This window comes from Oryzias melastigma, linkage group LG16, assembly GCF_002922805.2.
Source record: "Oryzias melastigma strain HK-1 linkage group LG16, ASM292280v2, whole genome shotgun sequence".
Lineage (NCBI taxonomy): Eukaryota > Metazoa > Chordata > Actinopteri > Beloniformes > Adrianichthyidae > Oryzias > Oryzias melastigma.
The window spans coordinates 17,415,133-17,428,815 of record NC_050527.1 but is presented as its reverse complement, the minus strand read 5'-3'; the positions used below and the strand labels follow the sequence as shown (position 1 = coordinate 17,428,815).

At 42.1% G+C, this 13,683-nt stretch overlaps 1 protein-coding gene across 2 annotated transcripts in view; it reads right to left on the bottom strand.

Moving 5' to 3' along the window:
• Positions 1-13,683, bottom strand: part of hace1 (HECT domain and ankyrin repeat containing E3 ubiquitin protein ligase 1) — a gene marked incomplete at its 3' end in the record, with an annotated part of 45,165 nt that overhangs the window by 9,340 nt on the left and 22,142 nt on the right. For both annotated transcript variants that reach the window (XM_036215861.1, XM_024267611.2), the window contains 4 exon segments: positions 3,390-3,487; positions 4,427-4,538; positions 8,035-8,122; positions 8,237-8,305. In XM_036215861.1, the coding sequence (XP_036071754.1) occupies positions 3,390-3,487; positions 4,427-4,538; positions 8,035-8,122; positions 8,237-8,305 (367 nt within the window).

Here is a 13,683-nt window from a genome sequence, read left to right as displayed (position 1 = left end):
TCCCGTTGCCATGGTGAATCGTGCTGTCTTTGCTCCATTGATCAGGGCTTTTAATGGTCGCGACGCTCACACCTGGTTCTGGTTCTGACAACTTCAAGTTGATTGAATCAAACATTTTCAGCTGTTCTGGAACTGAAAACCCAGAGTTTGAGAATTTTGAGTCCAGTGACTCTAAGTTCAGGTTCGAACTCTAAATTTGTTGAACCTGCTTCTTGAAACGGGCCCCTGCTCATCTTACTGTTGATGTGTTTTGTGCTCACAAATTACACTTCTGGGATATCTGAGTTATGACTTTATACATGGGCTGCACGGTGGCGCAAGTGGTTAGCGCTCTCGCCTCACAGCGAGAAGGCCCCGGTTCAAATCCCGGCTGGGACCTTTCTGTGTGGAGTTTGCATGTTCTCCCCGTGCATGCGTGGGTTTTCACCGGGGACTCCGGCTTCCTCCCACCGTCCAAAAACATGCTTCATAGGTTAATTGGTGACTCTACATTGCCCCTAGGTATGAATGTGAGAGTGAATGTGTGTGTGATTGAGGCCCTGCGACGGACTGGCGACCTGTCCAGGGTGTACCCCGCCTTCGCCCATCAGTAGCCGGGATAGGCTCCGGCACCCCGCGACCCCGAAAGGGGAGAAGCGGTTAAGAAAATGGATGGACTTTATACATTTTAAAAATAAAGGAAATATTTTCTCTCTGGCCTGTTTTTGTTCAAAAGCTGCATATTGTCATATAAAATGTACCTAGTAAAATATTAAAATGAATCGTGATTAATCACAATCCGAAAGGGAGATAAATCTGATGAATTGTTTTAATCGAATGACAGAACTAGTTTAAATAAAATGCCAAAGGAAAAAGCTCAGAGTTGCAACTGGCTGTAGTGATTTCTTGTGGACAAAGAGAAAGCATGCTGTTTGCAAAAGTGAGAACAAACTAAAAAAAAATTTGGTTTATAAGTTAACATTTTGATCTTAAATTTTAAAATGTTGTTTTTTAGCTTTGGTTACTCTGTAATTTCTGGAATTAATTTTTTTCATACTTTTATATGTATTTAACTCACTTCAAATTCTTTAGTATTTTCAGTGAGCAGTTTTGACCTGGCAGAATTTAACCCTTTAAACACCGGAGTTCCTGTGTTTATCTTCTTTGATTTACTGTCATTTTTTCATGATAAAACAATGTAATTCCAGAAGATTATGAATATTTCATTCATAAACTGCTGGAATTACCACCTCAGTGGCCTTGTGGTGGAGTGTCCACCCTAGGACTGGAAAGCTGTGAGTTCAAATCCCAGCTGAGTCATACCAAAGACTGTAAAAAAGGGACCCAGTCCCTCCCTGCTCGACACTCAGCATCAAGGGGTTGGTTTGGGGGTTAAACCACCAAAGGGTTCCCGAGCTGTGTCTTCAGCAAACCGCTCCCCCAGGGGATGGGTCAAATGCGGAGAACACATTTCACACATCTAGGTGCATGACAACTGATGGGACTTTACCTTTAATTATAGTGTTAACGGTTGAAAAGTTACAGTATGTTAAAGATTTTGTGTTTTTTGCCAACCCCTCAGGTGATAAAGGGTTAACAGCACTTTGAATTGTCTCTGTACATGAAATGTGCTATACAAATAAACTTGCCTTGCCTAACAGCATTCAGGCTGTTTTTCTTCTGTATACCCTTTGACTTGTAAAATTCAAAAGCCCCTTCAACAATCTTCATCTTTCTCAGAATATTAGTGCTTGAACTCTTTGACCTGACTTAGTGGGTTGGGTCGCCATCTGCCATTTAGGGGTTTGGGGTTCAGATCCCAGACTTGATGCCTATGGGCTATATGCAAGACGTACTTCCGCGTTTGGTACTTGACCGCACAATCTTTTCCGGTTGGGGCAGTGGACGGTTGTTAACGTGGAAATGGTGGAGTATTTGGAGCTAAATGTTGTTACTGGTTGCACGTATTTAATGTTAAAGTCTCATTGGCTGTCATGTAGCTAGAGCATGAAGCGCAGTGAGCTGCAGACAGGAACCATTTGATTTATTAACCCAAACACTAACCGTAATCCTAACCTTAACCTTTCCCCAAGAAAAAAGTTCATTAACACATTAAAGGTTCTGTTGAACAGTTTTAAATGTTCTAACCGAGCTACGTTTCATCTGAAGAAGTCACATGATCATACAGCACATAGTAGCGTTTTGTGAGTATTAGCTGTTTGGTGTTTGAGAAAGGACAACTTTGCCTTTTGGGGTGTCATTGTGTATACACATAATGACAAACTAACATACAATGTAAGAAATAATGAAAATTAGACAATACCAGGTAAAGTACATGGAGATTTGCTAAATCCATAAATACAGTTGGCCACAACCAGAAATAAAAGAGCAGTCTTATTTAATACTGGAAATACGTCACACAGCTCTGTCCACAGAGCCCAAAACATCTTTTAGGCTTTATCACTTTACCACTCCAACTATATTTTTATCCATCATCTTTATCTAAAAGCCTGTGTAATTGTAAAACATTTTCTGCAGAGCAGCAGGAGTTCATTAGACATTTGCCTCTGGGTTGTGAGCAGGACTGTTGGCGCTGAAGTTACCTGAGATTCATATCACAGCATTCCTTTCCTGCTGGGGTTACAGGTCTTCACAACCCTGAGCTAACTTTAGCGTAGCAAAAAAGAAAAAAACAGCAAGCAATATTACAGCTATCCAGCCGTTCAGTTCTGATCCAGATCCCAGCTTAGACGAGGAAAACAAAGACGTTCATGGATCCGTTTATCCTCAAGTGAAGTATTTAGAACTGGAGCGGAGCAAGGAGATTTTGACGGGCCCTTGGCAGGTGCTGAATCACAAACCTGAGCTTATTCATCATTCTATACACATCAAAAACTCCTCTGATCCTGCTTTGTAAAGCATTTATTAAAAATGGAGTATTGCTCAACATAAAGAGTTGTTTTTTTTCCCAGAACAATAGACTGTACAGTGGTGTCTTTTTGAGACAAAAGAAGTGTGTGCTTCCTCCTTCATCAAGAGGTGTGAGCGGTCATCTCTATCCAGAATTTGTTGGTTTCCTCCATAATAAACACCTGCCCCAGATGATAATTATCCTCCATGATTATCTTCTTCAGCTTATCAGAATTGTTTTCATTTTTGAGTCAGCTGATGCAATTTCTCCATGCAGGGGCATGAAGAGAGGAGGGCAGATGCAAAAGTTTTATACAAGCGTCTTGAGTTGTTGGAGTGTTTGTGATGAACTGGAGGAGTCACGTGACTGAAAAAAAAAATCTACCAATACGTGAAACCATGAAAAAAGAAACGCCAATATGTGGAGGAAACACTGTATTAAACTTTGTTGAAAGCCTTTGTGAGATGGTACACAGGTGCAACAGGTGTGAGATACTCACCATGCCCTCTTCACCATGGAAACGAACAGCAATTCCTTGTTTGAGCTTTTCATTGGTGGACTTGGAGACAGAATCACAGCTGCTCCTGAAGATGGAGTCTGGTATGAAACAGAAGAGATTTATTTTCCTGAATAAAAGTTTTTGAAAAAATTCTAAGTGACAGAGGTCTTTCAGCATTGTAAGAAAACTTTGTTAGTATGCCAAAACAAATAAGCATCAATGTTAGTGTTTGAGCTCCTGAGAAACAAGCAAAAGGTTTAGCCACACGATTGGAGCGTTAACGCGGGACAGCCTTCAAACTCCGTCACAGAAACAACACAGTCCCTGGACTGAGACAAAAGCCCCCGGTGATGGGAAATATTTGTTCAATCTAATTAACCAGACATAGAGACGTGATTACTGATGTTTTTATAGAACTATTCACAATAAATAAACCTGATCTCTCAACATGACCCTCAACTTCCATTCATTATAAGGGACATATATAAAGACACTGCTCCATGTCAGGCTTAAAACATTGGCAGGTAGCTCCTCCCACATGCGGCCGCGGCGTCAAGCTCAGGAACATGTTTTCTGACAGGCAGCAAGTAGCAAATTCACTGTGTGGTGAAAGATTGACGGTTCACACGAATTTGATGTGCGTTTGGTGTGAATGCACCTTTAAGGTTTTATCTCTATGCGCACACACATACAAGAACCCCTCTGGACTGGTTTCAGCCTTTATCTCTGCTAACTTGACTGAAGCAGACAGAAATGTCGGGTTGATCCACCAAATGGTCCCCGAGCACGATTGTCTCTGCAGCTCATTGATCCCCAGGGCGATGGCTCAAACGTGGAGAACACATTTCACACCTAGATGTGTGACAACTAATGGGACTTCAAGACTCAGTCAGCCCTTTACAAGTTTTTACACAATCCAAAAAAATTAAATCTAAGCAAAGTTCTGTTCTGCTCCAGTATCACAGGTCTAAAAGAAATCACCTTTCTTAGATAATAACCCCACTATTTCTTTAATGTAATGAACACAGATAAGGCACCTCTATGGATGAGCAGGATGTCACTGTCGCTGACGGGGCGGTGAACCATGTCAGAGTCCGGCTGTCCGGCCAGGAGATGCTCGTAAAACCACTCAGCACGATCTTTGAAAGGCTGAAAACAGACACTTCATTAAGATAAGTCAGCAAGATGTGAGAGCAGGGATGAAAGAACAGGAGGGTGTGAATGTGAAAGAGTGCATGGATGCCCATGTGGACAAACACAAGCATGCGTCTGCAGCAATCTGTCTGTAAACACTAGGGGTGTAATGATTCATTTTAACGAAGACTTGATTCATATCATAAGCTGTGGTTGAACATACAATTCCAGTCAATACTGCTTTATTTTGAACGTTCCAATTCATTGACCTAAAATCAATCCAGGATATCTTCAGCCAAAAACTCTAGTCTGCCGGAGCACAAACCAGACACCTTCTGCACAAACTGCACCCTTTAGGAATAATTTGGAAAGAAAATGTAAACAAATAGATTTCTTCTTCTGATTTAATATATGCTTTTTAAGAAGCTTCCAGAAAATACTAACTGCCACTAATTTCAAATATCTCAAGGAGAATACATGTCATATTTCCAGTATAAAAAAATGTTTGTTAAAATAAACCCACTATGCCTCAATCCAAATAGTATTGTAATACTTTATTATGATGATCATTGCTTTTGATTATAGATCAATTCATTTCATCTTGAAAAATCTTTTTAGTAAAAGTCAGGGAGAATGCTGACTCAGCCTTGTTGACTGTCGGAGTCAGCAGCTCCCTAAAGTAAGAGAAAAAAAGCAAAGCGAAGCTGCTTTTCTCCATCAAAATCTCCTGGAATTATGGTGTTAACGGTTACAGTATGTTAAAGATTTAGTGTTTAAGCGTCAGCCGCGACGCCTCAGGTGTTAAACTGTTAAGAACTGAGGAAGCTTCTGCATGAAGCTGCTCACTTTCAAAAATTATTATTCCATTTAGTGAATAAAAATAGCATGAAGCGCCATTCACCAGACCACAAAACTCCTATTTAGCCAGTTGGTGCCGAGATCATTTGTTGCTTTTTCTACAGTTTGTAATGGTTGCTAAAGTAGTCATTAAATACAGATCTGAAAGTCCAGCCTGAGAAAGGTTACTGTGGGTTAATCTTTAGCTTTCAGAGTCGATCATTTAGAGCTGCTTTTGTACTAAAATTGAAAACCAAAGAGTTTGACGAGCTTCAGGACGCTCACGCCTGTACGCCACATCACAACATCACTACATAATGCTTTCCATGATGTTTCCAGGGATGTTTTCTTACACAATAATGTTATTTTTAATGGTATTAAAAAGTTTTTGTTTTTTTGTCAGAGCTGTGAATTGACTCAAACTAACGTTTTTACAAATAAAACATTCATTGTCATAATAAAAATAATAATATGGATTAGATTTATCTGTACTTTTCCAGACTCACAAAGAGCTTACAATGTGTATCCATTATTCATTCATACTTGGTGATAGAAAACTACTGATGTAGCTACAGCTGTCCTGGGGCAGACTGACAGAGGCGTGGCTGACAGTACACGCTTACAGCCCCTCTGACCATCACCGGACAGTCATACACACCAGTGGAGCCACACTGAGGCTGGGAGGGTGAAATGTCTTGGTCAAGGACACAACAACACTTGGCTGGAGGGAGTGGAGTCCGAACAGCTGACCCTTCGATCAAAGGCCAACCTGCTCAACCACCTGAGCCACTGAATGAGTGCTTGAAAGAAATGCTATAAACAGAACAGAAAAATGGGCCCTTGGATGCATGGCGCCCTAGATGACAAACTAATTTCACGCCCCCCCATGCTGGTACTAAGATTCAGACGTCCCAGTTGGAGCTCGGACAGAGATAATCTGCGTTTGCCGGCACACATGCTAACCGACTGCACCACCATTGAGCAAACAAGAGGAAAGTTGGGGGATTTCAACTGTTTAAAGGTGTTTGGAAAAAAAACACTAGGTCACCAGTTAAATTGTGTGGGGGGGGGTCCAAGCAATTCTATACAAGTAAAACAGACAAACTCTGCTTTAAACTCGCGTTTCCTTCTCTACGGAAGCCAATTTAATTGTTACTCGTTATAACGAGATCCACTATCTTGTTATAACGAGAAAACAAAGTTGGTTTTCTCATTATAACGAGATAATCAAGAACAGAGAATGAGGCGTCCCCCTCCTCCTTTCAGAGACACTGAGACTTCACCTGATTGAAAACACTCCACAAACATTGTTTTTGGTCTACTTTTTATTTATTAGTGGATCTATGCTCTTTAAACCTCTTAATTCAGTCTCGTGCACCAACCCCTCCCTTAATTTCCCCCAAAACCCCAAACAAACATTGACAGATTGACAGAGAGCTGCAGAGCGTATCTGCATGGTGCGTTCACTGAGATCCGGACATCAGCAGCAAAACACAGCAGTTTATCAGAGAAAACGTCGAACATCAGAACTCATCCATATTTAATCGATGGATTAACTGTCGACATTTTTTTCTGAAAAACTGCTTTGTTTCCCCGAGGTTGTATAAAAATGGCAAAAGCATCAAGGCAGATTGAGCTGGGCCGAGTGACTGTTTGGGTCCTCTAATGTCTGGAGTTCATTGAACACATCATGCTCAGATTCTCGTCTGCACTGTGATCTGTCAGTCAGCCTGTTCGGAGGTTTGGGGGAATAAAGGAGGAGGGCTGGTGGATGAGATGGAACAAAGACGTTTGAGGAGCGGAGAGCCACTAATGAAATGATAAAAGAAAATAGACTAAAAACAACTTTTGTGGAGTGTTCTTCCGCTGGTTTCCTTGTTAACCACAAAATAATTAGACTTAAAACCGATGAAGTCTCTGTATCTCAGGCGGGAAAGGGACAGCAGGACTCTTCCTTCTTCATTATTGATTATCTCGTTATCACGAGAAAACAAACTTGCTTTTCTCAGGAAAATCAAATTTGTTTTCTCATTATAATGAGTTATTATCTCGTCTTCTCAAAAAAAAAAGGAATTTTCTTTAGAAAAAAAATAAGTAGGGCAGGCTGTTTTTGGCTTCTGTACTTCTCTTCCCTCTCTTCATCCTTAAAGTTATAAAGAAGCTCTAACAGCAGCAACACCTCTCCTCCCCCCAACTCAGCATAGACAGCCACAGGAAGGGAGGGGCGAGGTACTGATCACATCAAACTCTAGACTTATTATATTTATGTTTTTAAATGACTACTTTTTAATTTTAACATGAAATGATTAGTGCTTCAAACTGTTTAACCCTTTGAACCCTGAGGAGTCACCAGTGACACTTCAACACAAAATCTTTAACATACTGAAGCTTCTCAACCGTTAACACAACCGACGTCATTCCAGTAGAAAAGTTACAGGCAAATAAAAAAACATAAACTCAGGTGTTTAAGGGTTAACAAAAAAATAAATTAATATATAATCCTTGTGACTTGCCGTCCCGTCCAGCAGATTTCGCCCTAGGCAGTCAGCTAGGTCGCCTATGCCTCAGTCGGCCCAGTGCCCAGTGTGTGGTGGTGGTGGTGGTGGTGGGGGGGGGGTGTTTACAAGAGTCTAGAAAACCCCACTGGAAGGGAAAGTTCTACATCAGAACTTACCTGAGCCTTAATAATGTGCATGAACCGTGACATCAGCTCAGGACACTCCAGCAGGAAGTGAAAATGGTTAAAAATGATTTTGGGATTTCTGAAAAGACATGAGGTGAGGGCAGCTGATCAAAGGACAAATATAAACGCAAACGGATAAAAGCTGCTGATTCATGCAGAGTGGATGTATGCATGAACAGCAGCATCAACTCACCTGGTCACAAAACACTTCAGCACTTCGTCGTGTTTGCAGACAAACTCGATGAAACGGGGCGAGGTCATTCTGTGAAAGAGAACCATGAGACGAAGACAATAAAAATAACTTTAGTTATAAAGTGCTTTCACTAAAAGATGAGCAAAGTGAAGCTCAAGTCATAAAAACTGTGGTAAAAGTAAAACCAGAGAGAAATCTCATGTTAGACAAAATGCTTGACAGTATAAATAGTGAAGTTAGTGAAGTTAGTGAAGTTTTAAAGGGAGTGCAGAATTATTAGGCAAGTTGTATTTTTGAGGATTAATTTTATCATTGAACAACAACCATTTTCTCAATGAACCCAAAAAACTCATTAATATCAAAGCTGAATATTTTTGGAAGAAGTTTTTAGTTTGTTTTTAGTTTTAGCTATTTTAGGAGGTTATCTGTGTTTGCAGGTGACTGTGCATAATTATTAGGCAACTTAACAAAAAACAAATATATACCTATTTAAATTATTTATTTTCACCAGTGAAACTAATATACCATCTCAACATTCACAAATATACATTTCTGACATTTAAAACCAAAACAAAAACAAATGAGTGACCAATATAGCCACCTTTCTTTGCAAGGACACTCAAAAGCCTGCCATCCATGGATTCTGTCAGTGTTTTGATCTGTTCACCATCAACATTGCGTGCAGCAGCAACCACAGCCTCCCAGACTCTGTTCAGAGAGGTGTACTGTTTTCCCTCCTTGTAAATCTCACATTTGATGATGGACCACAGGTTCTCTATGGGGTTCAGATCAGGTGAACAAGGAGGACCTGTCATTAGTTTTTCTTCTTCTAGACCCTTTCTTGCCAGCCACGCTGTGGAGTACTTGGAGCATTGTCCTGCATGAAAATCCTGTTTTTCTTGAAGGATGCAGACTTCTTCCTGTACCACTGCTTGAAGAATGTGTCTTCCAGAAACTGGCAGTAGGACTGGGAGTAGAGTTTGACTCCATCCTCAACCCGAAAAGGCCCCACAAGCTCATCTTATGATACCAGCCCAAACAGTACTCCACCTCCACCTTGCTGGCGTCTGAGTCGGACTGGAGCTCTCTGCCCTTTACCGATCCAGCCACGGGCCCATCCATCTGGCCCATCAAGACTCACTCTCATTTCATCAGTCCATAAAACCTTAGAAAATTCATCTTGAGATATTTCTTGGCCCAGTCTTGACGTTTCATCTTCTGTGTCTTGTTCAGTGGTGGTCGTTTTTCAGCCTTTCTTACCTTGGCCATGTCTCTGAGTATTGCACACCTTGTGCTTTTGGGCACTCCAGTGATGCTGCAGCTCTGAAATATGGCAAAACTGCTGGCAAGTGGCATCTTGGCAGCTGCACGTTTGACTTTTCTCAGTTCATGGGCAGTTATTTTGCACCTTGGTTTTTCCACACGCTTCTTGAGACCCTGTTGACTATTTTGAATGAAACGCTTGATTGGTCGATGATCACGCTTCAGAAACTTGGCAATTTTAAGAGTGCTGCATCCCTCTCCAAGATATCTCACTATTTTTTACTTTTCGGAGCATGTCAAGTCCTTCTTTTGACCCATTTTGCCAAAGGAAAGGAAGTTGCCTGATAATTATGCACACCTGATGTAGGGTGTTGATGTCATTAGACCACACCCCTTCTCATTACAGAGATGCACAACACCTAATATGCTTAATTGGTAGTAGGGTTTTGAGCCAATACAGTTTGGAGTAAGACAACATGCATAAAGAGGACGATGTGGTCAAAATACTCATTTGCCTAATAATTCTGCACTCCCTGTAGTGGTAGAGAGCTCCACTGGTCGTTTTCCCTACACTTCAAGGAGAAGCTAATCAGCTGACTCCAGACGATGTGCTGGAGTTCAGAGAGAGTGTAACCCATCAGAGATTTAAAAACAAATAAAAGAATCTTAAAGTGGACTTTAAAATGAACAGGCAGCCAGAACTGGTGTGATGTGGTCCCTCCTCTGGGCTCCAATCAGAAAGCGAGCAGCAACGTCCTGCAGAGGCCAGAAAGATGGCTGGCTGACTGTGAAGTGAATAGTGTTACAGTAACCCAGCAGGGATGTCAAGGCATGGATGACGGTCTTCATGTGGTGTGGTGGTAAAAACGGCCTCACTGCCTCAGCCGACACAAGCTTGATGTTAGTGATGTCCCCATCAGGTTTTTGAAGTCCGATCAGATTCAGAATCATTTGATTTTGAACATCTGCAGATACTGAGTCCTGATCGGATACTTTAGTAACACATTTTAAAGGTGAACACATTTCAGAAAAAGGTCCACGTGTTTTCCTTTTTTCTTGTATTAACCGTTTTTTGTCATTTAACAGTTGAACAGAGCACTTGGATCACAGTCAGATGAGAAGTTGAGAACGTCTGCCTACTTGTCTTTACGGAGACTTGGCTCAACGACTCGGATCGAGATGAGGACTTACTGCTGAAAGGCTTCGGGATGCCGATCAGACTGGATCGGAACCAGGAAGTGACCAACAACACGCGAGGAAGCGGAGTATGCTGCTAAATCAATAAAAGGTACTGCAACACCGTTGTAGTGCGCGAGAGGATTTGTACTCCGAATATTGAACTGTTATCCATCTCTCTTTTTACTTGCCGCGTGAGTTCCAACAGCTGTTTTTTACTATTGTTTACGTGCATCCTCGGGCTGACGCTGCAGCCGCCGCACACCTGATTGGTGACGTCACGCACCGTCTTGAGAGTATTTGTCCTGAGGCCCCGAAATTTATCTTGGGAGATTTGAATCATTGTCCACTTACTGACACCCTTAAGATGTATGAACAGTATGTCACTTGCACCACGACACAGAGGAACACAACGCTAGACTTGTGCTACGGCACAGTGAGTGGTGCGTACAAGTCTCTGCAGCTTCCTCCGCAGGGATCCTCCTACCATAACTGCATATATCTGATGCCACGCTATATCCCTATCTTCAGGCGTCTTCCTCGGGAGGAAAAAACTGTGAAATGTTGGTCAGAGGATAACGTTTCCACTCTTCAAGCCTCACTCGAATGTACTGACTGGGACTGTTTCTTTGAGTCGTGTGATGACGTCGATGTCCTCTGTGAAACCATTTCTTCTTACATCACTTTCTATGTTGATTCTGTTGTTCCATCTAGGAAAGTTGTTATCTATCCAAATAACAAACCATGGGTAACAAAAGAGCTGAAATCAACCATAAATAAAAAGAAGGTGGTCTACTGTACAGGGGATCCATTGGAGAAAAAGGCTGTCTCTAAGGAGGTAAAAAATGAGATTAGGAAGGCCAGACTAAAATATAAGGACAAAGTTGAAGTCCTGTACTGTAGTGGGGACATCAGAGCTGCTTGGAGTTGCATTAAGAATATGGCCTCCTCCCATGTTAAAGAGGACAGGAAGCCAGTATGTGTAAACGGTGTACCTGACTCTGAATTACCGAGCACATTCAATGCCTTCTTTTCTCGTTTTGAAAGAACTGATGTCTTTGAAAATTTGTCTCAATGTAAGAATTCTCTCAAGCAGGATAATGAAATAGTAATTTCACCAAACCAGGTCGCTGCCTTATTTAAAAAGGTAAAGACTGGTAAGGCAAAGGGCCCTGATGGCATCTGTGGCCGGACCTTACATCACTGTGCCACCCAGCTCAGTGTTGTTTTTAGTAAACTGTTTCAACTGTGCGTTGACATCGGGCAAATCCTGTCTTATGGAAGACATCAACTGTGATACCTCTTCCAAAATCGAGGAATTCAAAAACCCTTGGTGATTTTAGACCGGTGGCACTGACATCACTTGTCATGAAAAGTTTTGAACATATTTTAAAGTCTTTTGTCTTGTTCTTAACTGAAGGGAAACTGGATCATCTGCAATTTGCATACCAGTCTAAAAAGGGAGTCGAGGATGGTAAACTCTTTTTATTGAACACTATTTTTAAGCACCTTGAGAACTCTGGGGATCATGTTAGACTTTTCTTCTTCTTCTTTTCCTTTCGGCTTTTCCCTTCAGGGGTCGCCACAGTGAATCAGTTTCCTCCGTCTAAGCCTGTCTTCAGCATCCTCCACTCTAACACCAGCCACCTTCATGTCTTCATTCACTGCATCCATAAACCTCCTCTTTGGTCTTCCTCTAGACCTCTTTCCTGGCAGCTCTAGACTCAGCATCCTTCTACCAATATATTCACTGTCTCTCCTCTGAACATGTCCAAACCATCTCAGTCTGGCCTCTCTGACTTTATCTCCAAAACCTCTAACATGTGCTGTCCCTCTGATGTATTCATTCCTGATCCTATCCATCCTGGTCACTCCCAAAGAGAACCTCAGCATCTTCATCTCTGCTACCTCCAGCTCTGCTTCCTGTCTTTTCTTCAGTCCCACTGTTTCTAGTCCAAACAACATGGCTGGTCTCACCACAGTCTTGTACACCTTTCCTTTCATTTGTGCTGAAACTCTTCTGTCACACATCACACCTGACACTTTTCTCCACCCATTCCAACCTGCTTGCACTCTCCTCTTCACTTCTTTTCCACACTCTCCATTACTCTGTACTGTTGACCCTAAATACTTAAACTCCTCCACCTTCTTTATCTCTTCTCCCTGTAACCTCACTCTTCCACTCTGGTTCCTCTCATTCACACACATGTACTCTGTCTTACTGCGGCTAACCTTCATTCCTCTCCTTTCCAGGGCAAACCTCCACCTCTCTAACTCCACCTCCACCTGTTCCCTGCTCTCACTACAAATCACAATATCATCTGCAAACATCATAGTCCATGGTGATTCCTGTCTAACCTCATCCGTCAGTCTGTCCATCACCATTGCAAACAGGAAGGGGCTCAGAGCTGATCCCTGATGTAATCCCACCTCCACCTTGAACTCCTCTGTCACCCCTACAGCACACCTCACCACTGTCTTACAGCCCTCATACATGTCCTGCACTGCTCGGACATACTTCTCTGTCACTCCAGACTTCCTCATACAATACCATAGTTCCTCTCTGGGCACTCTGTCATAAGCTTTCTCCAGATCTACAAAGACACAGTGGAGCTCTCTCTGACCTTCTCTGTACTTCTCTATCAACATCCTCAAAGCAAATGTTGCATCTGTAGTGCTCTTTCTTGGCATGAAACCATACTGCTGCTCACAAATGTTCACTTCTGCTCTTAGTCTGGCTTCCACTACTCTTTCCCACACCTTCATTGTATGGCTCATCAGCTTTATTCCTCTGTAGTTACCACAACTCTGCACATCTCCCTTATTCTTAAAAATGGGCACCATCACACTTCTCCTCCATTCCTCAGGCATCTTCTCACCACCTAAGATCCTGTTGAACAACCCGGTCAAAAACTCCACTGCCATCTCTCCTAGACACTTCCATACCTCCACAGGTATATCATCAGGACCAAGAGCCTTTCCACTCTTCATCCTCTTCAAAGCCCCTC